The 27,030-nt window shown below is 35.2% G+C and overlaps 1 protein-coding gene across 1 annotated transcript in view; it reads right to left on the bottom strand.

Moving 5' to 3' along the window:
• SYNE1 (spectrin repeat containing nuclear envelope protein 1) overlaps nt 1-27,030 on the bottom strand; it is a 270,199-nt gene that overhangs the window by 176,843 nt on the left and 66,326 nt on the right. The window contains exons 30-47 of the mRNA XM_072856086.1: nt 26,220-26,360; nt 25,042-25,202; nt 22,012-22,162; nt 18,454-18,681; nt 17,829-17,927; nt 15,910-16,097; nt 15,676-15,799; nt 14,516-14,682; nt 13,059-13,212; nt 12,139-12,767; nt 11,268-11,447; nt 9,066-9,216; nt 7,265-7,423; nt 6,317-6,499; nt 4,361-4,462; nt 2,375-2,578; nt 1,197-1,404; nt 363-475 (exon numbers count right to left, since the gene is read on the bottom strand). Of these exons, the coding sequence (XP_072712187.1) occupies nt 363-475; nt 1,197-1,404; nt 2,375-2,578; nt 4,361-4,462; nt 6,317-6,499; nt 7,265-7,423; nt 9,066-9,216; nt 11,268-11,447; nt 12,139-12,767; nt 13,059-13,212; nt 14,516-14,682; nt 15,676-15,799; nt 15,910-16,097; nt 17,829-17,927; nt 18,454-18,681; nt 22,012-22,162; nt 25,042-25,202; nt 26,220-26,360 (3,342 nt within the window). The remainder of the gene's footprint in view (nt 1-362; nt 476-1,196; nt 1,405-2,374; nt 2,579-4,360; nt 4,463-6,316; nt 6,500-7,264; nt 7,424-9,065; nt 9,217-11,267; nt 11,448-12,138; nt 12,768-13,058; nt 13,213-14,515; nt 14,683-15,675; nt 15,800-15,909; nt 16,098-17,828; nt 17,928-18,453; nt 18,682-22,011; nt 22,163-25,041; nt 25,203-26,219; nt 26,361-27,030) is intronic.

Here is a 27,030-nt window from a genome sequence, read left to right as displayed (position 1 = left end):
ATCTACACAGATAAGCTTTGACCTATCAGTGTGAATCTGAAGGATCGAATAAGCAATACTGTAAGAAAAAGTAGGAAAAGGAAAAGAAGGCAAAAAAAGGAAAAAAGATTACAAATCAGAAACAAGAATAGTTTAGTTACACATAAACCTTCCAGAAATTAAATTCTGATCTCTCAGAACAGTGAACACAGTTTCCACTGTAGTCCCTCTACAGTACATATTGCTGTCTTGAACCATTCTTACATTACCTTTTTGGAAACAAAACCAATAAATATGATAGCATCTAAAATTTATTTTAGAGATATCATTGGATACATATAGTTAAATTGCTAATTACTATTTTTTTAATTTGTTCACTATACCTGTAAGTCATGTAGCTTTGCCTCTATGGCTTTGCTGTCTCCAGACCTGTCAGATGATTCTTTTACTGCAGCCTTCACACCAGAAAACCATTCCTGGAATTCTTGCATAGAATCTTATTTAATAAAAAAGTATAGAGAAGAGAGTATTTTTTTAAGAAGCAGCATTATCCACAATACTATACAGTTGTCTTCCACAATTCTTTTATCCTTCAGGAACAGTCTGTAAAAGCTAACAGGATGAGTCTCATTGCCTTCAATGACCTTGGGGAGTGGGATTCATTTCACGAGAAGTTAGATGTTTCCACTGTAAACATCCAAATTCGAACAGTCACACTAAGCTCCACTTTATAGTCAATGAGAAAAAACAGGCATTTTCAGCCTATATGTCCCAATTTCATGTTAGATAATATCTAGATTAATATCTTAATATAAAAGATTAAAAATTGCCTACTTCTCTCCACTGACTATCCAGGGAGCCCAGGAAATACTTCAGATGGGGACTTTTACATTATAAATATCTCCATTTGGTTATATATTTCTCTTTATGGCAAATACACAAAGTGTACGCATGCAATAGAGATGCATACTAAGAGTGAAGAAAGGTGGAGCTGAGATTGCCTTTCATTAATATTATGTGTTTAAAGTTGCATTCTGTTTTTGTAAAATGCTTTGTTTCACAGCAGTTATCAAATGAACATTTGGTAACAAGACTTTTTGAAAGTCTCCATACAAAAATAAATTTGTAATTGCAAGTGACATCACTGGAAACTCTGGCAGACTCCAGAATTATTCACTATGGGCTAACGGCTCACATTAACAAGCTTGAAGACTCACTGAGGAAATGTTTTTCCAAGGACTCTTGCATGCTGGCCTGTGTTCTGGAACAGAGCTGATTCACAGCTTCATACTTCTTTATTAATGAAGTGACAGTGCCACCAAGAGTTTCCAGCTCTACAGAATGGTATTTGCGACACAGGCTGTTGAGGTTCTCACGGGTCGAGTCAATGCTGCTCTGCTGAAGCTGAAGGTCTTTTTGTGTTTCCTGAAAATGAAGTTACAACACAAATATGACATTTGTAAAGAAACAAAAGAGCCCTTTCTTTTCCTCAAGGATTCCTGCTCCTTCCATATGCTCTTTCCTCCTATGGTCTATTGCAAGTCTTAGACACAATGAAGGGAAGAAGTACTGGATCACATTTCCTGAATTTTCCAAGTGAGATGAATCCTTGAAACTAAAGAACCATCACAGAAATGTGAAAAATTCTGTTTCTCATGGTTTACTACTCTATTAAAAATAAATACATATCAAGGCATATTGAATAGCAATAGATATTTTCAGCAAAGTCTGAAAATAACATGTGAGGTGCAAGATGACACTGGTATTTGGTGGGACTTCTGAATTAAAGGGAGTTTTAATTTGACTGGAGAGGAACATTTGTTTGAAAATTAAATTTGAATTGGCTAGTATATCAACATTAACATGTGCTCACACTGAAAAAATCTCCATGTGGTTTGTCATGTTATGATGTGCATAGTTGTATGCAATCAAGAGAGCTCTAGGTTATAGACAAAAGAATTGCTATGTATGAGGACTGAGGAGGACTTCTGAGGTAGAAGTTTGTGTTAAAATTGAGTTCAGTCCAGGGTCTTTTACTGTGATGAGTTATAAGTACACAACTTATATTGCAAGGGAGTCAATGGACTTGTAAACATGCTGGAGTAATGACTGAAGAGTTCAGTGTAACAAAATGGTTCTTGTCACAACAAAGACCATATTATTCATTACAATTTTCTAAAAGGTTTGTATAAAGTTAATAGATCAGAACTTTTGTTCATTGCTGGAACTTCTTAAAGAGTATCACTGTATTATTTGCTAATATTCTAGCAGCTGTGCAGGAGATATATTTTTTTAATTAAATGAAAATTAAGTATAATGCTTAGCAAAATCTCTGATAAAAAACCCCAAAGATCTCTGCATAAGTAAAAGCATACTCATTTTCTTCAGCACCGACCTTCACTTTATTTAGAGCTTCAGGATCCAGGTTACGTGCACAGCTTAACAGTGTCTCTTCCTCTTTTGTTAACCAGTCTGTCATCTGATCAATAAATGTCTGTAACTGCATCTTCTGAGTACTGAAATCTTTCAGTGTCTCTTTTGCTGTCTCTGACATTTCTTTGGCATGTTCCAACTTCTGCCTCAAATCTGATTCTATAAACTAAAAGTAAAATGTTATGTATTAAAGCATTTTAAAAAAACTTTTATTATGGTGAATGTTTATTGAAAAAATGGAAGGTAGGAGTGACAAACAACAATCATTTTGCTCTCTTTACATCCATAACTAAAGATACTTACATAAATAAAAAATGTCAACCATTTAGGATTAAGTCTTAGATATACAGTAATCCAAAGAAGGGTTACTAACTTATAAAAAGCCAGACTGCAAACTGTTGAAGTTATCATCAACTTCTGAAAAATTAAACGGTTGATCTTTTTCCTTTACTAATTTGCCATATATACAGAACATGACCTAAACACAACTAGTTTCATAAAAAGAAATATCAATTGGTGAGACTTAAGAGCACTGAGGCTTTAATGTATCTCAGTGTAAGGCAGATTAAAATTGAAGACAATACAAAAATAAGTTAGAATATTGCCCATTAACCTGTTCAAAGACAGCAATATGTGAAGTTATAGATGTTAAGATGATGCTAAAAGTAGATGTTAGCTGTGCACATCTTACTAATAAAAAGTAAATCAAATCAGCCATAATAGGGTAATATTTATAAATGAGCAATTACTGAAAATTCTATTAAGGAATTGTTTATGTTCTTAGGATATGAGCTGATCATACTGTAGTTTACTTATTTAGCATTGGAATGTTGGCAAATAATTTGGGGATTTACATTTAGTTTGTGAGGCTTTATTTTCAAATTTGCCTCTATATATCAACTACAGTTATTGTATTGATTTAAATTTTTTATTGTATTTATCACATTGAGTAGTTGGAGATAGGTGTGTGTTCGTTAACAGTGATATTCTGCAAAATAATTTGCTCTAAGTTTTGCTCTATAAGTGGACAGATATTTATTATGAAACATATGACTAAATCTGAATTTTATGAACCTCTCACATAAAGGAAAGAATTTGGGAGAACATAAGCACTTCCATATAATTTGCACATCTTTATACTATAGGGTTCTTGACCCATACCTGATTGATTGGTAATTTAGGCTTATCTGTGTATGTTCATGGCAAAATGTGGACAAGGCTTGAGTGTTATATTAAGTTCTGTTAAAATCTGATAAATGGTTTTGAAAAAAATATCTATCAAGATATTTCCCTGTCTGTGGAAATCACAGAAGTAAGCTTATCTTTTAAAACTTCTGACACTGAAAGTGAATAATCTCACATACCCATTTCCATTTGAAATCAAACATCCAAAATAGTCATACTTTGGTTTTGCATCTGCCCTAGAACATAAAAAATAAGGACCTAGCCCATAATAAAAGTTCCACAGCTCACCTTCAGTGTTCGTATTTTACCCCTGTCTTGTAACAGCTAGTTCAGGGCACTAATTCCAGTCCACTAAAGAATACTTTTGGTTTGATAAAGCAAATTAATATACTTTACTGCATTATAATTCTTTCAAAGAGGCAAACTGCGTATGCACTCACATATGATGTGGCTTAATGTTGTGCAGTGTAGAGAATATAATCTGTTTCATATCTTATCAGCTACCTTAAACTATTTACTGTATTTCAATTTAGTAAAAAATACTTTTACAACTCTAATGTTCAGTTACTTTATGGCATTTTTTTTTCAGAAAAAAACAAAGTTAACTAAAGAAATCTGAAAAAATAATAGTTATGATACATATAAATAATGCTGTATCTGTCACCTTAAAGAAAAAGGCAGTACAGGAGAGACAGAAATTTCAGGAGGAGTTTCTTCTTAGTCATTTGAGCACAGTCTGTGATTACCAAGATCTTTAGTTTACCTGGAGATCTGCAGGAGGCTCTTGACTGTGGATCAGTTCTTTGAGATCTGAAATTTTGGAAGTAAGCTGCTCCAACTTCAGTTCTTTATCCTTGACTTCAGACTGTAAAAGAGATGTGGTCAAAGTTTCATACCAAACTACAAGAAGGTTTTAGACCTTCAGAAGGATGCTCCATCGATTGCAAAAATGGAAGAAAATGTAAACAAAGTTTAACAACCAGAGGGAAAACACTGTTGTTCTATTAGTTTTATTCTCTAAAAATCTCCCAGCTCTTTTCCTTTATTAGACTCAGTTCAGAGATTTTTTTCCCCTTTATTAGACTCAGTTCAGAGATTTTTTTTCCACTCCATTAAAATAACCACACACATTTTTAGCATTTAAAATGCACTAACAACTTTAGTTTCTTAACACTGGATGAATAAAGATGGGAATGTCATTGTTTATTCAACTGGAAAAATCTACTGTGGTTGTTAGGTTCCACTTAATGGCATGCAGAGCATAATACATGTGCTCTCTGGTTTTCATTACAAGGAAGTGAGCTCTTGGAAAAAAATTAGACACAGAAATAAATTTTAACCTCAAAAGGGAATTTAAAAATGCTGCTATATATGCACTGACATATCTGGACCTTGTATTTATTGTGGTCATATAGATCCAAGTTATAAAGAAATATTCTACTTATTAAAAAAATAATAGCAAAGTGAAAGAGAAAATAATAATTTGTATAATTGCAGTTCTGAAATATTAGGCAAGTAACTTGTGTGTGTATCGTATGACCCAAAATTTATTTTCTAAAAAATTCAATTAAAAGATTGGACAGTGAATTTCAGGATTAAATTGCTGCACTTAACATCTGCCCTGAATGGTAGAAGTTCAGGTGGACCCAGAAGAATCCTCAGGGAGTATTTTGTGCTAGGGAGGATATAATATTAGGTGACTGATCAAGAAAGGGACCACTGCTATGGACCATATAAAAGGTACACTGATTATTTCTGTCCATGCTCATCTATTTCTGATTGCTGAAATGGCAGGACCCTTCTGTCGGTGAACGGCCTTTCCTCTTGCCTTTGCAAAAGAAAGTGCAGAAAAAGTATTATGGACTATGCATTCTGTGACTGCAAACGTACGCACAGTGCTCATGTCTTCTGCTATTCTGGCCCTCCTGTGAATCAGGTACACCTGTGGTTTAGGTACTGGCCGCTCTTACTCCAAATCAGTTAGTGATAAATTTAGGTGGTCTGATTGCTATACTAATCAGAAAGACATTAGATAAAGCTTGTCCTGAGCAAAATACTGATTTAGCACCATTTCATATTCTATCATACTACTTGTATATGTTCACTGTGCATCTTCTTAACGACATCATTTATTTCAAATGAAGTAGAATATGGCTCATTCTGTGGTTGATCTGCTGTATATTTTAAGCCAATAGAGGCAGAATGCATCCTGAACACTGCCTAGATTTCTAAAACAGTTTAACACTATCCAGAAAAGAAAGACATCATCTTACTGAAAGTGTTAGAGCCTGACATTAAAATTCGCCCTCCAGTCCAGCATATCTTTTTTATTGTCTGGAGAATCTACCTTCTTAGATTTTAGAAACTAATCATTTTTTGTTTAGCTTCAGCTGAAGTTGTCTACAATTTCCATCAGTTTCTACTGAAACAGAGTTCAGTCCAATGTCATGCTTTTTGAAAGTTTTGTGCTTGTAAGAACACATTGTCATGTATTGCTAGAGCTAAAATAATTACAGAGCTTTGATTTAGTAAGAGATGTGCCGCTCTTGTTTCTGTCAGAAGCAAACAGCTTCAAAAAAAGGACTGGAATGCTGTCAGCTAGCCATTGGGTTAGTGGTACCACTGCTTGAACAGGGGACATGGTGGTCTACAACAGCACAGCCTTATCACTAAGGATTTTGATCCAGAACATTTTTATCACTAATTTATGGGTAAGCACCTGGAAGTCTTTCAGGAGGACCTCCATTCTCTGACTGTTACTCAAGTTGCTGATGCCTTCATTCAGTTGAGAAATGCACTTATTGCACCATCCATCCATTTCATCTCCAGTTTTCAGGATGTCATCCCATAGAGACATGCTTACACTCAGCCGGTCAATGTTGTCTTCAATTCTTTCAGACACCTTTTAGGAGAGGAGAATGTATCGATACCATTCACAAATTAATTTTAGATTTCTTTATTTTGCAGCCAGTTGTAAGACAAGTGCATCAGAAATAATTAGTAAGCCTAGGTAAAATAATTTTCTTAGAGTTAGGTCTAAGTTCTGAATTCTAATTTCAATTTAGTTACCCAGATCATAAAATGAACAAAAATCGTATGTGACCGTTTCTAAAAATTTGTGTATTTTTTACTGGGAAAGAGTTTTATATTCAAATAAACTTTCTCTTTAAACACAGCTACATTTATCTTTCTTACATTATGTAGGAATTTGCTAATAAAGCAGTATATATATGAAAATGTAAAATATGAGCTTTTATATTATGTTTCTCTGCTATAACGTTGTCTTTCTCAACATATTCACATCTTTTGTGGTGTAGCTTAATACAATTTACTGCCTAATTTATTTAGTCCAATTTACTTTATTAAAGTAATGCTGGCATACACTAGGTTAGAATCCAATCCATATTTATACTCAGAAGTGTACACTGAGTAAATTTATACTAGTAACATTCATACATCGTTATAAGACATCGTTTTAAAGATATCAAATGGATGTCACAACTGTGTGCGTACAATGGATGCCAAATCCCTATTATTAACCCTTTGAGATACACTGCAAAGTAAACTTCACTAAACAATTGCACCCTAAGATCCTAAGAAAATACTAATACTGTAACCGTAGCACAACTTAAAAACTGTATTCAGCATATAAACACCAGACTCTTACATCTAGCCATTTGTCCACTGTACAGTTCATATCTGTTTTTACCGCAGTGGAGTCGCAGTTATGAACTCTTTTCAATTCTGCTAACAAATGTTTTCCTTTATTGGTGAAAGTATCCAGGTCTTTTTGTTTATCACTCAGATCATTCTTGGCAGCTTCATGCTGTGGACAGAAATATTTACTTGTTTAATGAAGCCTTGAAGAAAAAAAGAAAAATCCAGTTCTCCAGGCACCCATCCCTAGACCTGTGGTATGTGTTATGCATTTGATAATTCTCATTCAGCATACCATCTAATGTTTAACTACGCCACAAAATACAGAGCAACTGACATGGTTTTCTCATGAGCATAATCAAATAGTATGATTGTTCTTATAAATAAAGCACACAAGTGGGAATAATAAATTCTGAATTTTCTCCACTTGGTAGCCAGCTATCTTCAGGACTTAAGGCAACTTTTTAATTATTATTCTTTTTATTCTTCAGACTCTACATGTCTAAAATTGAATAATAAGAACCCATCATTGACCAACTAGTATCTAAAATCAGTTCTGGAATTACAGCAGGGTAAACAGAAAGCGTTGCAAACAAAATTTAGAATTGTAAAACCTGTCACTCCTAGATACTCTGGAAAACAAAAGTACAAATGTGTTCAGAAAGGAATTAGACAAAATCTTCATGGCTACTAAGTTTGCAATTCTAGGCGTAGGGAAATCTTTAAAACGCTGTCACTGAAGAGGTGACAGTATACTGAGAAAGGATCACAGTAAGCATCTCATACTTTTTTCTTTAACAAGGATTACAGATCAGCATTAGATATAAACTACTAATCTGGATGCAGTATGGCCATGTGGCCGTGCCTACTTTATTATGGTAGGAGTTGTGCAAAATATTTATTGCACTCCAACTCCTTCAGGCCTAGATGTGGCCACTGTTGTAGCAGGGAGTTCTCCACAGCCCAAGGCTCACATTAAGGAGAGGAACCATATGGAACTTACATGCATTTCTTTGTTAGACTGGCAAGCTCTGTTCTGGCTTTCAGTTCTAGTTAAAATGTCTATTAAAAAGAGGCCATAAATACGCACAGTTTAGAATGATGTTTATACAGTTCTGACTGAAGAATTTTTAATGAAGAGCTCAATAGGCTCCCAAATGAAATTACCCTCCGAATGAATGGAAGGAGTTTAACTCAGAACTGTTTTTCCTGACAGACTGATGGATAGCAGAATTTAGAACTTTAGAAATACAACCCAGTGAAATGAATGGAATTCAGGGATCCAAATTCCTTATCTCTGCTCAATGGCCAGTATCAACATTGTCCCCCATGGAATAAGTCATCTTAGGGAAAGAGACAGACATAAGAATTGCACACATCAGAAATGTGTGTAATTCGTTTTCTTTTGTTGACTTTTATCCATTCAAAAAATTACCCAATATGGAAAAATATTAAAGTATGTTGACTGGAAATATCTTCTCCTACTGTGATAGGAATATATTCTCAACGTATTTTGTATAAAGAGCAGATAACTTATGCTTTCCATATAAATTAACATTTTGCATTTCTAGGTTTTAAAATTATAAATAGCAACAATCAAATACACATTAATGGATCTCACCAAAATGCTGAAAGGACTATGTTCTTTCCTCATCAGAATCAGTACAATTTAAACCCTGAATGTCACTGGGACAAGATTTGACACTAAATTCAAGGAACTTTAAACACAGCTCAAGGGCACCTTTCAAACAGAAAAATCTGTCTAAATCAAAGATCATTTAAATCCCTCAAATTAAACTATATGTAATTACCTTTGATAAAGTTCGCCTGACATCTTCATGATCCTTCCAAATGGATTTGATCACAGAAGCACTGTCAGCACTGTCTATGACTTTCATTACTGTTGACTTCAAGCTCTGATATTCCTTCATCAGATCGATAAGAATGCAGGACTGCTCCTTTCTGTAATGTGAAAAGGCTGTGTTGTTAGCACCATTTGCTGTCATGTTTCTTAAGGAAAGAGAATGTGATGTAGCAATTCACCATGGGAAAATCAGGGTGCAGGGCTAAACATGTTTTGTGCAGCCAAGGAAATAGTAATATTTAGGTTTTACAAATCACTGTGGGTCCATATATCACAAAACATCTCACTGGAGAGATAGTATATTAATCACCATCTCATATATATCAGATATTGAAGCAACTGATGAGCAAAAGAAAGACTGAAACTGGAATTCAAGCTTCTCACTTCCTAAGCTTAGCATCTTACTGACTGGAAATCACACTATAATGATGCTGGCACTTGCAGCTCATTTTTTTTTAATTTGTTTCTTTAACATGGAGTATTTTGGGGGGTAAAAAGAAAAGACTAAAGCAATGCAAGATAAGTCTGACCGTTTTGTCCTCCAATTGTCAGACGCATGCTTTTGGGTCTAAAACACTACATTCAACTGACCTGTCATTCTACTGAGAACAGAATAACCTGCTGTTAAGAACAGGCCTAACATTTTTTTTTTTTTTTTTAACAAAGAGCTCTCCAAAATAATCAGGTTCTGAGGGGTCTAAAATTGTGTCTATATGAGAGAGAAAACAGTTCAAAATTAAATTAATAATTTAAACAAAAACTAACATTATTTTTATGTTAGAAAGGAATCACGAGGTACCTGAGCATCTTTGAGTTTTAGGTATAAAGATGGCAACAGCTACCCCAGTATGTGAAAACTGGACAAGTCATTTACCCTCACTAATGCATCTATAAGGCAGGGACAGCTATTTTATGTTTTCTTCACTACCAGGCTGGTACTGTCTAGCTTCTGGCACATGTATGCAGAAATTACTTGGTTACTATTATTAAGGACTTCTAGAGGTAAGAAAAATGGGCTGCAGCAACATGCAACATGAAATACAAATTAGCAGCATTGCTGAAGAAAAAGGAGCAATGGACATTTTTAAACAAAGCTATCCTTTTCTTCCACTTAGTTCAGATTTATACATCTCTTAAAAACGCACTAGAAAACCAGACTGAATTCATCTGGAAAAAACCACCAGAAATGCAGTTCATGTAGCTGTGCATATTTTCAAGAGGGCAGTAATACACAGATCTGGTTAAGGGGCAGCATATTTACAAATATCTTTAGGGTGTCAGTCAAGAAAATAGAATAACAGTACAGTATATAAAACAAAGGAAAAAGAATCATTTTTCAGCAGAAATGACATTTTTTTGAATCATTGTTCCAGTACACCAACCCAACAATTACATGGGGATCACCAAATTGCATATGCCCAATGAAGTATTACCCAGGCTTAGAACTGTTTTGCTTCTACACTTAGACAAAATTTGTGTACATTGAGGGTGATGTAGTACTGGATGAACCTAGCACTTAATTTTATTATGCAAATTTATAAAAGAACATTTGAAGAAGTTTTCTTTGAAGATTACAAAGAGGCAGCTAAGACAAAGAATAAAGAAATTTTCAACTTACCCTTGTTTCTTTAGTTCCTTTCTTTATCAGCTTTCATTGATATACAAAACTGTCATATCACTGATTATACACTAATAACTGTTATGAGCCTGGTCCCTTGGACAGACAGAAAAACTTAAGTCTAAGAATGATTTAGGACCACTGAATATAGGGCTGTCAGAAAAACATATCCAATAGAGAAGGAAAATACATGCTAGAAGGAGAGTATGTGCTAGTTGGAGTGATAGTGAAATCTCAATGGAGATTTCTTATCTTTCAAGAGAGTACACAATAACATGCAACTAAAAAGCCCAGTATATCACTAAGTACTGTCCTGAGGACCTATCTGTGGCTTTATTAATAGTATAATTACAACTGGTACAGATATCCTGGTTTATACTGTGTTTTATCTTCTACTCAGTATTTAACGTACAAGCCCTGGTTTTTTATGGGGTTAATAAGGCAAGAAGATATTAAATGTAAGTAACTGGGTCTCTTTCTCCCACTAAGAGAACCCTGTCCTTTCTCACCTTAAGTCTAAGATCTACTTACTTTTCATGTATAACTTTCTTGGTATCCTCCCACAGAGATTCTAAGCGATTTATCTCTTTGTCGATCTCAGGAGCAAGTGTAATATCTTTTTGGGCTATTTGTTTTGCTTTGTCCATAAGCCACTGGAGTTCATGCTGGTGAGAATTCAATTCTTCATCTAACTGGTTAAAGATCCTCAATCTGCAAGTTAAAAGGCAGGTTTCAAATTTACTTATCTTCACTTTTTTGCAAGAGAAAAGAGGAGAAAGGAAGACTGAAACAGTTGCTTTTAGAGTTACTGTGCATAAACTTCCCTTTTTCTAACATTTTCTGCAATATCTTCAGAAAACAAAGTGTTATCTGGATTTTTTTTCTGCTACAACTGAGCTCAGAATGTGATTTTTCTGATACGCATACAGCTATACAATGATATAGGCATACGTATAGCTTCACCGCACACAGTGACTTGGAAATTTACTCAAATATTTAGATTAATACTTTATTATAGTAAGTGTTTTTTAATTCCTTCAGCACATGTACAGTCTTCAATTCTGTAAGAGTAGAGATATTTATGTTATATGGGATTTCTAATAGTTGTTTGGAGCTTGGATTCATTTGGACAAAATAAATCTCTGAGACAAAGATTTTCTTGACCATTCTTTCAATATAAAAGATTAGCGGGACTCACTAAGCGTTCTGCTCATGTTCTTCCTCCATCCAAATAGCTCGCTCACTTACAAAATTTTATTAAGTAGATATATGGACTCATATATGCCTGGCAAGAAATAAGGTACGCGGGCAGAAAACTCACACATGCTTCCAATGCATTATAAAACGTCTAGAGACTGCAGGCAAATGAAGTGCCAATCTCAAGCATTAATATTGTTTTTACCTTTGCTGGAGGGCTTGTAGCGTTGCCTTCTTCAGGCCCTCCTTGTCAGCCTTTTCCTCAGTATCTTCAATACTCTTCAGTAGCTGTTCTTTACGTTCCATGAAAGATCTTCGCAAGGCTCCAAGAGCTTCTGCCTCACTCTGTTTGGTTCCCAGCAAGTTTTGAACTGCCTCCAGTTCCAAGCACAGATTATCCACCACAGCCCTGCAGGAGATCCTCTGCTCAGAAGTGCTGTGTTTTAGATGATACTGAGCCTTACTAAGGGAACCATCCAAACTGATGGCAACAGATTCCAACTTGTTAAGATCTTGAATAACATCACTGACTTCCTTCTCCAGTAATTCAGATTTAGCTTTATCCATATTTCCTGTTTTCTCCACTGTCTGCCTCAGCTGGTGGAGCACTCCTGATGCAGCACTATGGAGCTGCAGGAATACCCGCAGCTGATCCAGAGCCTCTTCTCTTTGGCAAATTATTTGACTTGCCTCCTGGAAGATCTGAAAGCAATCTTCAGTCTTTCCCTGCAATGTCTGCTGGTCCTCTGGGCAGCTGAAAGAACATAATTTATCTACATGTTCCTTCAGACTTTGTAACTGCTGTTTCTTACTTTCAACTTCCATTGAGTGGTTCTATGGGAAAGAAAGAAAATAAGGCTGTGTTTCTTCTTCCAATCAAAAGCTCAGAGAACATTTTAGTACTAAGCTTATGATCAAAACAAGTACTACTGGGGACTTTTCAGTAAGAACAGTTCAGTGTTACAATTTGTCTTTAAACTGGTCAAATAACAGAAATCTGTATGTGACTGCAACAGCATATGGGTTTTCAAACAAATAAATGACCTGATGCTAATTTTACATGAATATTTAGCTGAATGCACTGTACAATTTCTCTGTCTTTAATATTTACATCCAAAAGTTTACCTTATTGTAAGATGCAGCTAGTTGTTGATCAGCTGTGTTTATCTCTGAAGTGGCTTGTAGTTCAGCAAGAAACTGCTTAATCCAGTCTGAAAACCTGAGCAGGAGCTCATCAAACTGCCCATGCTCAGCAACAAGAGACTGAAGGAAGTTGATCCTGTAGGATGTCAGATGTAAATATGAAAGCACTTGATGTAAATTAATCACTTCCCACAATCAAAACTGCAGCTGACTGGGCAGCATTAAAATCAACGCCAGGTGGAAGGAAAGAAGGAAATGTTAATTTACGTTACAAATGTGATGACTGTCATGTTGATTTCTTAACTGGGGAATAACATATCACTTGAAAGCACCAGTTTGGCTCTTTCCTGTTTCCACTGTTTTATTCCTATCAACTGTCAGGAGGGCCCCAAACAATCAAGGTATGTTCTTCAACTTTTCTTCATGGGGGTAGTTCCAGCAAAGAGAATGATATTGATGGAAGCTAAACTTCAGTTTTCAGACATAGAAATTCTGTTTGCCCTATCATCTGCCACACTGCAAGTAAGGTGAGAGTCTCATGAATTTAGGCAGGGTGTGAGTAGCTGCATGCTCAACTTCCACTGAAGTAAGTGAGGGTCAAGTCTGGTCAGAGGAACACAGTTCAAAGGAGGCGTGTGTCCAGAGGAATACTCAGCACCTAGCAGAACTAAGCTTCTAAACCTTGACCTTAAAAAGGGCCTTGTCATTTACCTTCCCATTTCCCTTAGAAATTTCTCTACATAATTTTCAACATGAAATGCTATGTAGAAGATCATTATATTGTCAAACAATCATATTGATAAAGCACCTAGAAGATGATGTCATTGGCCAGGGTCTATTATTTAAGCTCCTTTACAAATAGTAAAATATGTATGTTCATCACCAAAAAAATTTAAATCTAATTATATGATAAGACACAGTTTCAAAAAAGGAGGCAGTGTTCCTGAGCCTAGCATGAGCCAGCAGCCTAACAATTGAGCATTTATAGTATTTATGGCAAATTAAAACTTCAAAGTGGGATTAAAAAGATAATAGTGTGGCTTTGCACAAGATAAAGCATGTGCAAGTAACTGAAAGAATGTAACTGTAAAGTAACTGAAAAAATGAAGAACAGATATTACAAATTTTGGAATTAATTTAGGAAGTTCCTTGGGAAATTGTAACTGAGGAAATGCAACATTATCTTCATTTCCTGCCCCCCACTCCTTCAAATTAGCTCTTCTATCAAAAAAATAGGGAGAGATTATGCCAAAAAGACAGCATGATAAATCTTTGGGATTCCCCACACCCCATTCCTGGGAGCTCAAGATTCAATATAAATTTTAAAACTTTGTTTTCCTAATGGTAATCCTGTAAAAAACTATGTTTCAGGATTGGGATTACTCATCTGGATATCGGTTACTCTCATTAACATGTAAAAACCATTCCGAAGCACAAACCTTTTATCAACAATTTGTGGTAAAGCTTTCCACCTCTCATCCAGCTCTTCAAATTTTTCTTTTATTGTTTTCACACACTGTTTGGAAGCTGTTGGGAACAGCGACTCATTTAACTGTAATAGGCTCGCATGGACTGAAGCATGGGACTCAATATCTGCTCGCAAATCCTGGTAAAACAATGGAAGGTACAGCCTTTAGATTAAATATGGCATCGTATTATGCAAAATATCCAAAATAATAAAAATCAGCTAGGGGTTTCCAGTACACCACTTTGAGACAAGTGAATGAGCACAGTCAAATGCTTGGAGGAATTGAGGTCTATTAGGACAAGAAAGTACTTAACACCTCTCAGACAGCTAAATCTGCAACTGTAATTCACTAAGGATTCATTGAAGTTTTTTTTTTCTCCTTTAGGACAAAGTGTGACCTTTCCACACAGCTCTACTGTATGATGAAAGTAGCTAAAATCAACACTAAGTTTTGCAACATATTTTGTGTGCAGCAATAGAATTGTGAGGAAATGTCACAAATTGGCCCAAACAAAAAAACAAAACCCAAAATAATTTTCCTTCTCTTCAGTAATATTTAAAATGGAAATTATGTACTCATTAGCTTCATGGAGAGTGTAAAAGATGCTACATTTGGCCAACTGCTTTATATTAATCTAAAAACAAATGGCAAAAATTCCAAGGGAAGGCATACTTCAGAGTAGGATGAAAGTCTTGTGTTTAAAAAAAAAGTCAGAAATCAGACTTTCATTGTGAATTCAAAACCTTTGAGCATTTTGTCATCTGAGCAACTTTCCTCACATGCAAAAAAAGGAAAGTAGCATTGTCAAACAAAGGAATTTCTCTAGAGAAAGGATCCTCTGGCAAGCAGACCAATGTCCTTTCTTGACAGATAATAGGATATACCAGACAGATAATAGGATATACCAGGGCATTATTTTTCTTGAGCTGGCATATTATATTTGCAAATAACATTCTTCCTGACTTTTCTTGTCTTTGATAAATAACAGCGATAATGTAATAGTTCCCTCGGATGTTTCCAAAACCCAGAATCAAGTGACTTGTCAGACTATAATTGAGCAAGTCCATCCTTTAAAAGACACAGAAACAAAACAGGAAATGTAGGGGGACAATGTTTCAGTTGAAACGTACCTGCAGTGACTGCAGTTCGCCTTCCAGTTTAACTCTGTCAGCAGAAACATACTGCTCTGAAGGCCTGGCTGTAGCTTCACATCCCACCAACCAGGTCAGGAAGGCAGACAGCTCCTTCTCCTGCCTGACAAAATCACAACGTAGAGTTACCAACTCAAGTCGTCCCCTTGGTGTCACACACTGACCACAGGAAGGTCTCTGTGTCCATCACAACAGACGTGAGAGTCTACTCACTTCTGCCACTGAGCCAGAAGGGTCTCTAATAAGGTCTGTTTCTCTTTAGCATTTTCTAGCACCTTTTCATATTTCTGCTGTAACGCAGTAACTTCCTGAGCAGCTTTTTCTTTGTTGGCCACCTTTCGGCCACAGGCTGAGAGAGAGGCCAGAGCGTTGCTCAGTTTTTCCACAGTATGACAAAGGTCCTAATGAACATGTAAAAGAAACAGAAGTCACATTAAATACTAAACAACAGAGCTATGGTAACAATGGTAGGAAAAATTCTGTACTTCTACTCGAAGTCTGAAGCAATGCTACATTCACCAGATCACAAAGTCAATGCATAGCTTACATTTCACTCAGATCTATCCTAGATACACGTTCCAAGCATATCAATCAACTGGCTTGTAGTGGCGAAAGACTTAGTTGTTGTCAGCAACAAAAGGGTCAGGTCTTCTGAATGGGCATGTGACACAGCATGATCATGTAGGACAACATCTGTAGGACATCATGTAGGACAACATTCCCTAACATCTGTCTATGAGTTGCTCTAATTTATACATATACAGTAAATACCAAAGCTCACTCCAACATGTGAGGACTGCCAGACTTGCAGCCCATGTCATGACATGGGAGAGGTAGGGAACAGTTACTGTGAACTTCTGTCAGCATGAGCTAAAGGTGTTTTTCATAGAAGTGGCATCTGATGTTGACTAGAATTTCCAGTGTTGCCATTTCTAGAGAGCTGGGAAACTTGTTCATATGAAAATGATTGAAATGTAGTACAATGAGTTAGAAAAGCACAAATGAAATAATAAATTTAAGACCACTAAAGTTCCAACTCGCAGGTGTACAATAATAACAGTAGTAATGGTTATAATTATAGTCATGAAAGAAATCATATATAAGAGGAAATGTGAATTATACAGCAACAAGCTGCTGATGTTTAAACTAAACAATAAAAAATAATTTCACATTAAGGCATTGAATCATCATGATCCCATAGGCAGGACTAGAGTTTACAATAGTATACTCAGCATATTCATAATATTTAAAAACCAATAACAATAATTATTGCATGTGATGTCTGAATAAATTCTCCATATGCAAAATATTTTTCCTCAACAAGTATCAAGCTTTTTTGAAGCAGACAGGCCAGTCTTCCTTGCATACAGCCTTTGCAAGTAGTTACCACTAAGCTCAGAAGAAAGTATATATATTTTACCTCAAGAACAGTATGACTAAAAGTTTTTGCAATATCTTCTTAGAAAGGAAGATAATTATTATTGTGGGAAGAACACTTATAGACACAAGCAAAAATGCTGTGTCTATAATTCCCTGAGATATGGAATTTTTTGTAGTTTGAATACCAATCCAATGTTTGTTTTCCTTTTGTAATGGACTGAACCAAATTTCCAAACACCCATGGATTTCTGGCATCACAGATAAAAGTTTGTCAGCTGAAACTCTGTCCAGTCTCTGCATTGTCCACGAGAAACTACTTCCAAGGAGATATTTCTTTTTTTAAAAAATCACAGTTCTCTATGCCAAGACCCAAGTTTCATGAAAATCTTTGAGGACAAATGTCTAACAGACATGCTTCTTACCTTCTATTTTTCATAATGTTTTAGATGCCTAAAATTAAAAACAAGAACCTGAAGGATTAATTCATACTTTTAGGCTTTGCTTTCTCTAGAGTGGGGAAAAAACTCTCCAAGCCTGTCTGAAATGGTGAGAAGAAATAGCTGAGGAAGCCTGCTTAAGCCTTCCCTGGGGCTGCCCACCCTGGCAGGCAGCCCTTGCCTCCTCCTGCCGCCACCCTGAGCTGTGTGGCATCAGGCAGCCCCTGGTCTGGAGGTTATTGGCATTTCTGTGGCATTTCTGTGTAGCACTGTTTTCCTGGGCTTGGTGGCAGGAATTGCTGGCCACATGCTCACCGTGCAATCCTGAAGGGCTGCGTACGTTGCTGCTGATGAAGAGCATGATGTGAGAGGCTCAGCTAGCTTAGCTTCAAATTCAGACACTGCCTGCTGCACCTAGGAAGAAAAGGCAAACCAGAGAGTCTAAAACCAGCAGGGAATACATAAACGATGCTTTAAATAACATCTTTTAAATATTTAGTGCTAAGAGAATATTATATCCTAAGCTTTTGTAGTGCTGAGTGCCTTTTGAAGTTAAAAGATGCTAACTGTGCTCAGCTCCTTGTGACTGGAGCAGTAATAATATTTAAATTATTTTCCTTATGACCTACTAATAACCCAAGACTGAAGTTAAAGAGTTTATAAGAAGTATGGATGTGGTTTATTAGTGCAATATCCAGGAGAATCACCTAGGTTTTCTAAAAGACAGCATAATTTTTTGAGTGTGTATATTTTAATGTCTTCCTGAACCTGCCTTTTAAGTCATTCAAAGCACAAATTTACGTCTTGCAATTACCTTACAAATCTACTCATATATTCTAGTCCATGCTATTATAATATGCATGTTATATTCAATTTTGGAAAAATAAAGAGTAATTCTATAAATTGCTGCAAACAATCCAATAGATTTTGCATTGTCTACCTGTTTAAGACTTTCTTCATATTTCTGCTGTGCTGATGCATTCCCTGTGATTGTTCTTTCCAGTCTCTGTCCGTGATCTCTTAGCTCTTCCCAATACCTTTTGACCTGAGTCAGTTTGGCTTTAATATGCGCACATTCTCCAGAGGTAACAAACTGGGAAAAAGACTCGGCTTCCTCTTCTAGTTTTGAGATTCCAGTTATTTTACCATCTATTTCTTTATTAATAACCTAAAATGTAAAGTAATAGTAAATAAAGAAGCAGAATAGGTTTTTAATTATCAGAATAATATTTTCTACTTCCTTCTTTTACCTGACCTAGTAATATTCTTCATTTAAAAAATAAATAAGAGGAGAGTTCATTGACCACTTGAAATAACTAGTTATAAAAGTTTTCAATATGCCCTGTAAATTCCCCTTTTCTTCTTGAAACTAGCACTGGGGAAGGTTTAAAAAACAGCCTGCCCTAAAAACAGTGTCTATGAAGAGGAATTAGAATTGCCTGAGGTGCATATTTTCATGAGCAGACAAGATGGTTCATATTTTAGCATATCTTGCTTCACAGCAAAGTAATACACAATTCTCTTAAAGATTCAGAGTAAATACAAGATGAAAAAAAGTAAGTTCATAACTGAAAACAATATTGTGAAGGAGCTGAACCCTAACAGTTGATTACTTGTGTTTAATAAGTTTAATAAGCACTTACAAAAGAAAACATGCTATGATTTGAAAACCAGTAGAGATTGTTTGCATCTTCTAATTTAAAATTCTGTGGTATAATAAAAAATAAATTAAATTAGGTGATGAGGTAGGGTGCGTGTGCCCTCAGGCAGAGGATTAAATAAAGAACCACATTACAGTATAAGTAGGAAACCACGAAACAAGAGTGATAATGGCCTTTGGTAGTTTTCAGCTGTCTTCTACATCAACTAGTAAATGCATAAAGACAAACTAGGCTTTACATTTCATCAGCTGCATGAGAGCAACTGTCTCCTATTTTTTTGCACTTATTTTTATTGCAAACTAGAGGCCAACCTGAAAGCTACAACATCCAAGACAGAAACTTATGGTGTTTCACATTCAGTGGCTATTTGTTCAGTAAGCATTGGTGAACTTGGAAATGAGATTTTTTTCACAACATAATTCTTTTAATTTCTGCTGATGTAGCATGTCCACGGAGCTCTTCTCAAAAGCAGTGAAAAACACTCATTGGGAGGGAATTGAAAGAGCCAAAAGTGCTCTTTGAAATTGAAATAAGCAATAGCATTCTCAGATATAAAAATGTTAAGATATGTATGTATATGACATCAACCATTTTGACACTCTCAAAAGCATAGAAAGTGCCCACCTTCTGCTATAATTGTGATAAAAATTGGTATCTTGCTTGCCATTATAAAGCTCAGGAGTGGCTTAGTGCAACATTCAGAGTCTAGAATTAGCAGGGTAACAGTACAGAAAAAAATGTGGTGCTGTAAGCATTTACAGTGTCTCTCTATGCAATATATTCTGAATTAATTCAGATTATAAAATATCTTTTTTGCATGAGAATACGGTGCTGAGGAAAAATACCGGATTTGCGGCCCTGAAGCTGAAATTATCTAACAATGCAGCAGATACAAATGAGGCAGCGCTTTTTTACTCCCACGCTATTCTGTTAAATCCACTCAGTTATATAAAAGAAGGTGGGTAATTGAGGCCTTCAAACTCTCACTGAGTCTGCCACCAATGGTAACTACTTGTGATAACTGTCATTTTGTCCACCAGGAATTTCGGGGAAATGCGTAGGTGAAAAATCTGTCTCTGCTGAAGTCATCAGGGTTTTGCAATCAATGTCACCAAAAGTAGAATATTACCACTATGTATGATAATTACATTCAGCTGACCGCAGGTTTTTTATCTGGTCAGCCAAAGATATCAGGGAACACATCTTTTTTTGGTGTGTATTTGCCTCATATTGCAATATTCCTTACTAATATGTTGTACTAGAAATTATTAACTATATATGTTGATTAGCATTGTGACACAGACTAACTCATCAGGAAACTCACAACAAATCATAACAAATCCTTCAAAATCAGGCACAAAGCAATGCTGCTGAAGAAGACCTCCAGCTATGTCCACGTATCAGAGGTTAGATGACTCATTTCACATATCACAGTTCATAAAGCTGGTTTGTTCAGCTGAGTTACAATGATGTACCCTAGGCTTTATCTGGAGGATTTTCTCTGCTTTATGTCTGTTCACTCAGACATTTACAAAAATTACCTGCTGCCCATTTTCTTTCTGTCATGATGTTTAAATGATGAAGGCTTATGTTGGTATTTTCAAAAACTTGCAATGCAATGTAAAAATTACTGTTTATCTGCATATATAGCAAGGAACAGTCTTTCTGGGAAATTGGCTTGAATGGACCAGTAGGGCTTAACTAGGCTCCATGTAGACAGACAAAAGCTGTTGTCACACTGTAATGTAATATTAATACCATTTGATGCACTTACTTTCTGTCTTAAACGTTTGCATCGTATCTAGTAACTACTGAAAAGTACAGCTACGTGACAGTGTATGCCAGTGGAATAAATGCATATATATTATTTCACAAGGAAACTGGTTTTTAATTGCTGTGGTGATGAAGCAAGAATTCAAGCATTGTTTTATTCTTCAATGATTAAATTGAGAGATTTTATTTATTTGGTGTATGTAAAGTTGTGATCAAATTAAGAACAGGAAAATCTGTTCATAAACTGTTTCTGTCACATGAAACAAATGCCTTACGGGATCCTTTGGAAATACTTAGTGCCAATCTGGTCTATGACTGCAAGCAGCTGCACACCTGTGCACTTTCTGAAGAGCAAGTAGGTCACGGAATAAAGAAAATGGCAGTGTGCACTGCATATTGAAAAACTCTGTCCCCTTAGAAACACGCGGTTTCAGAGAAGGTATGTTTTCATTTGTGGGTGGATATGAAGTCAGCCCTTGAAATGCAATGCTCGGAGACAATATGCACCTCAGTCAGCAATAAGAAACTAAAACACTATGTATCTACAGGAATGTACAGAGAATTTAAGATAGTATAAATATAATAGCAATAAATGGTATGTAGGTTTGCAAGCTACCAAGAGCAATAGTTTCTTTATTATTTCAGCACAAAAGATACATAAATCAAGTTATAACTTTAGCTTGCAAGATTAAAATCAAGTTCTATATCCACTAGCTGATGTATATTTTAAATAAAAAAGCTTTATACACCTTGTATTTATGTAGCTATTTTATATATCAGTTGAGATTACTCAAAAAATAAGAAGAGTATAAATTAAATAATATTTTTAACCATACACACAAAGGCTCCATATATGTAAACTAAACACTAACAGAGAAGGCAGCCTGTAAGAATTTTCCTTTAGTTTATGTAAAACCTTACTGCTTGGAATATTCGTGTACAAAGCATGCCATCATTACATCATGGTAGTTCTGAAATGTGTAAAATGTCTGTTCTCCCATTTGGCCTCTAGCAAAATGACAGATAAATGGACTTTAATGCTAGACATAACAAGAACTAATCACCTTGATTTGGCTGATCTGCATGTCCAAAGGAGATGATGATGTTTCCAAAGTTTCCAGTTCTTTTTCTTGTTCAGCTATCCAGATGGACAGAGCTTCAAATTTATTGCCAAAATGATCCCACTTGTTTTTCACCATTTCCATGCTTTTAATACTAAAATTAACCAAATTAATTAGAGACAATAAACAGTTTAATATAATGAAGCTGCCCATATTCTTGCTAGAATAAAAATGTAACTTATTCAATCTACAGGAGGGTCATTTTAAAAACTCCTGGTTTTAGAGGACCAAGTTGTGCAGCTAAATTAAAATTTGGTTCTCTCTTAGACTGCACCCAAAGTCAAAAAATTATATTAGCCATAGTGGGGACACTGAGAGGTGAAACAGAGTACAGCTTCACTCATCAGCTGTACATCAAGAATCTCATCATAGCAGGAAGAGAAAGGAAAAGTAACATAAATATGATTTCTATGAAATAATATGGAATTAGGATTATATCAGATATCTAAAAACTGAGATAACTGAGTGCATAGAGGTTAGTCATTTAGTTGCTGGAAAAGAATGATTACAACCAGTGTATTGTGGATGTACATATATTCACCAATGCTTGACCACTTTATTAAACTTGTTTTTTTATAAGAGCAATCTGCCCATTTTATAGGAGGTTTGTGTTTTCTGAGGCAATGATTTCATATCAAGCCAAAGAATCAACAACAGATATGACTCAACTACCTTAAAGTTAATAGATTTATATTCTTTGAAACATATATTATTGGTATGTCAAACAGAGACAGATTATGACTGATTCTTGTATATATTGGATAGCAAACAAAGCACCCATTTTTTTGTCACAAGTAAGAAGTCTAAGGCCCTTATAAGGTCTAACAGCATTAACTTCCAGTATACAAGTTTCTGCTCCTTTCAAGTAATCATAAAGAAACCACTGCTAATGTAGGCTCTACATACAGCTTGCAAAACATGCATTTTTCTATTTCACTGAAAATATTAAAATTTCATCAGAAAAGTTTGAATATTACAAAATTCCAAAATACATTTTCCTTTTAAATATAGCCTTAAAAACCATTCCATGTTAAAAAGTTTTTGTTTTATTTTCTTTTTTCCCCCCTCATTAAAGCTAGAGGAAGCTTTAAGAAAAGATGTAGTCTAAAAATGTAAAAATTGGCCTTTTTATTTTTTCTTATTCATTTTCAAAATGAAAAAAAAATTAGCAATGTCAACAGCCATTTACTGATAAGAATGTATTCAAATTCAAGTTATTTGCAGGAAAATAAAGTGCAAAAATATTTCACTCAAGTCCAGCCTGCCTAAGAAAATACAGCTGGAAATCAGAATCAAGGGACCAAATTAGCAGCACGACAGCTGACAATCCTTTGCCTTTGTATCTGCCTTCCTTATAGTTGTAAGAAAGCTGCAGACTGTAAATAATATAGTCCCAAACACACTGCACAGCTACGCATGATCTCCTTGGAAAACAGATGTGCTAAGTTTGCTCTGTAGCTGACTATGGAGAGCTGCTCAAACTTTTCTTTCCCTTTCCTGTTTATTGGCATAGTATGTACCACATGTATTTGGAATACCTTCACTTTAAATTACTTGGCCAAGATTTTTATTAATGATGTGAGTTACAACATAACTCTTAGACACTGATTATATGTTCTGTAGATTCACTGTAGAGAGTTGCATATATTTGCTTGTTTTGCAGAAGGGATTTATTTTTTTATTAGCTGTCACAGTACCACAGGCATTCTGTACAATCCATACATTCAACTAAAACCTATTTCATATCTACATTGAAAGGGGATATCAATGATGGCTTTCATTTAAAAATAGATGACATTATTAAAAAGTGAATATTCATTGTTGGAATGATTAATTTCTTGTATTGAAAAAATCACACTAGTTTTCTCTCTAATACTGGAGAAAATAACGTATAAAGTGAAGTATTCAGCAAGATATGGTAGAATTTGACTGCAAATCACTGTAATACTTCATATTGGAGAAAGTGTTATGTAAAAAAATTAGACCACCAATAATCAGAAAGTTACATCTGCTGCAGAGGCTAGTTACTCTGTTTTACAACTGTTCTTGTACATCGGGAAGAAAATGGCACCAAATTAAAGTCAGATTAGCATGACAGTGGTCAATAGGGAAAAAAACCCAGTAATGTGGGCATTGCCCTTCGCCCATATTCAGATGGAGGTGGTGTACCTGCTTAAATTTATACAGCGAATTATTCTACATAGTCATTCCAGTAAGACAACATAGAATTGGCACATATATCCATGACTTGTGTATCAGATCTAATATATGCAAAAATACTAATTTCATACACACATATAAATGTATGTGTATATAAATAAAATGATAATAGCAACAGCTAAAGTTGAAGTTGAGTAACTTGAGTTCAATAACTGAGTAACTTGAGAAAAGGCATGAAATTTTTACAAATACAAAAAGCTACAAATATCTACAGGATTTAACAACATTTTCTCGGAGTTTGAATTTTCAATTTTTAAACAAAATTTGGCAAATGATGCCTTTGTTATTTGCAGCAGCAGAAGCAGCTTTTGAAAGCAGCCCATGAAATAAAATCTGGGCATTCAGCTAAGATGAAGGCACTTCTTGACATTCCTATGGAGAAAGTGGAATACTGAAAACTGAGGCAAATATGGTAAATGTTCCCATACTTGCACTGAGATTTTTCTGTCTAAAAGAGTCTAGTACCTCAAGAATGAGTTTAATTATTCCTTCTTCACAAGACTGGGTCTTAAAGATAAGTGACAGGTTAAATGTAACTAACAGTGGTTTTATAAACTACATATTATTAAACAAAGATTTTGTTTATTTGCACACACTCTTTTGACATATTTGGTACTATAACCTGGTTACTATGCCACGGCAAGCTGTAAATGACGGAGCTGATGAGACAACACAAAATGCTGACAAGGTATTCTAGAAATCTGATACAATCTTATAGAGGAGAATAAATATTAGGACTTGTTAAGAACATACTCTTCTTCAAGAGTAACTTCCACTTTTTTCACTTGTTCTTGGATTGATTTTGCCTGCTGTTGGAGGGACTGCTTGTTCTTTGAACCAAGCTGTATCTCAGAAGAATTCTTCACCAAATTCTCAGCCTGCACTGCCATTGCTTCAGTCTGTTTAGAAAGTTCCTGTAAGGATGCAAGACACATTAATACAACTATAAACAGTTTCATATATTTACACAAAAAGTATTTTTTTCCTCAATGTTTGTGGTTAGAAAAAGTATCTGTGTCCTATATGTATATTTCGAATGTGTAAATACATAAAAACAACCTCTGAAGAAAGTTATTTTCATGTTGCATTTAAGAAATGTTCATTTGAGCAAACTAGCTTGAATAAAATTTAGCAAGGGATTCTATATGCCCACAAGTTTTTAACTCAACCAATCAAAATTTATTCTATAGCTCTTCAAGAAATTTGTGAATTGTCAAAGATTATATGCATCTTTATTTAATCTTTAGAAGCTACCCTTTACAGAGAGGATTTTGCAGTATCCTGTAGCTTGTAATCTCACTTTGTTTTAACAACTATTTTCTGTCACAAACGGTAAACCCATACACTAGAACAATGGATGCTGAGCATAACCAAGATATGTATAATTTAGTATCAGATTCATCAAAGAGTAAAAACAGCATGAAAAGCATGGCACTTAGGAAAGCCAATCACTACTATTACTTCTGTATTAGTAAATAAAATGGGCTGGGGTGATTCTGTGTTCCTAAGGGCAAGTGGCATGCTACAGCTTATGTCCATATTGTAGAAGTCTCTCCTTTTTCTCCTCAGGGCTAAAAGAGTACTAGTTGGCACAGTCCACATAACCTTACCAAAGAGCACACCATTGGCGATGATATGCCAGTGCTTGACACTGTTTAGCTTACTAGTATAGATGATTACTGAGCATAAAATGGGAAGTCCTCAAAATCATTTTACCTTCCATATGTGCACTTCAGATGCAGATTTTGAGTAATTCTTCATGATCTTTTCATAAAATAACTTTTTAACCCTTTATGCAGTCTCTAATCTGTACAAGCAGTTTGCACCAGCATGAACAGGAAATCATCCAAAAATTGAAGGCAATACACTCACTACATGTTAAGAAGCAAAGCAGAAAGGTATCTCAGTTCTGTATTTCACACAGTGAATACCTTTGTCTGATCCAGTTCTGAGGAGAGGCTCTCTAAACTGCTAAAGTTTAAGATACGTTCAAGTGCAGAGCTTGCTTGATTGAGATATTTTACTACTGTTTCTTTGTCCCTTTCAAACTGCTCCCATTTATTTATTGTGACCTACAAAAACAAACAAACAAACAAACCCAAAACAGGAACACAAAGACAAAAAGAATAAAGGGAAGAAAAAAAGAATGTAATCATAAGTTACTGAAGAAGGAAAAAAGAGAAAGACCTGACATAAAAAAATTTCTCCTGAAATTTTATCTACTCTACAGATGAAATTGTTCTGAACCCAATAAAAGAAAAGTTTTCCCTTGACTTTTCACTGATTCATACTGTGCTGTGCAAAAAAGCACTGTTCCCTAAGGTGCCAGCAATATTTAAATCCTGTATTTGAATGTCCTATAAGAAGTATGAAGTAATAAATGCAGATGCTTATGGTGACAGGTAGTCAACAATACTTAAAAGGATTTTCTAGTTCTCGAATGAAATAAATTCCAGTAAAATGGTAGAAGAAAATCCTTACGCATAGGAAAGTCATACATAGGAATCTATTTGTTCTTGTCTGATAATATAAAATTTTGATTAACATACAGCATTTAATTACCAGTCAGAAGAATTATGACAGTACAAACAAGTATTTTCTTGATTATGAAGTAAAGCAAGGCCTGATTTAAGACTTTATATATAGGATTCCTTAGAAAAAAATTGGTTTCAATAATAAATTCTTACATTAAGAAGTTATTTGAGCTCTATAGATCATGTTTTTCATCCTATGTTTTATCAT

Source organism: Ciconia boyciana, chromosome 3 (assembly GCF_034638445.1).
Source record: "Ciconia boyciana chromosome 3, ASM3463844v1, whole genome shotgun sequence".
NCBI classification, from domain to species: Eukaryota; Metazoa; Chordata; class Aves; order Ciconiiformes; family Ciconiidae; genus Ciconia; species Ciconia boyciana.
The sequence above is the reverse complement of the archived record's forward strand: the minus strand, read 5'-3'. Positions and strand labels throughout refer to the sequence as shown.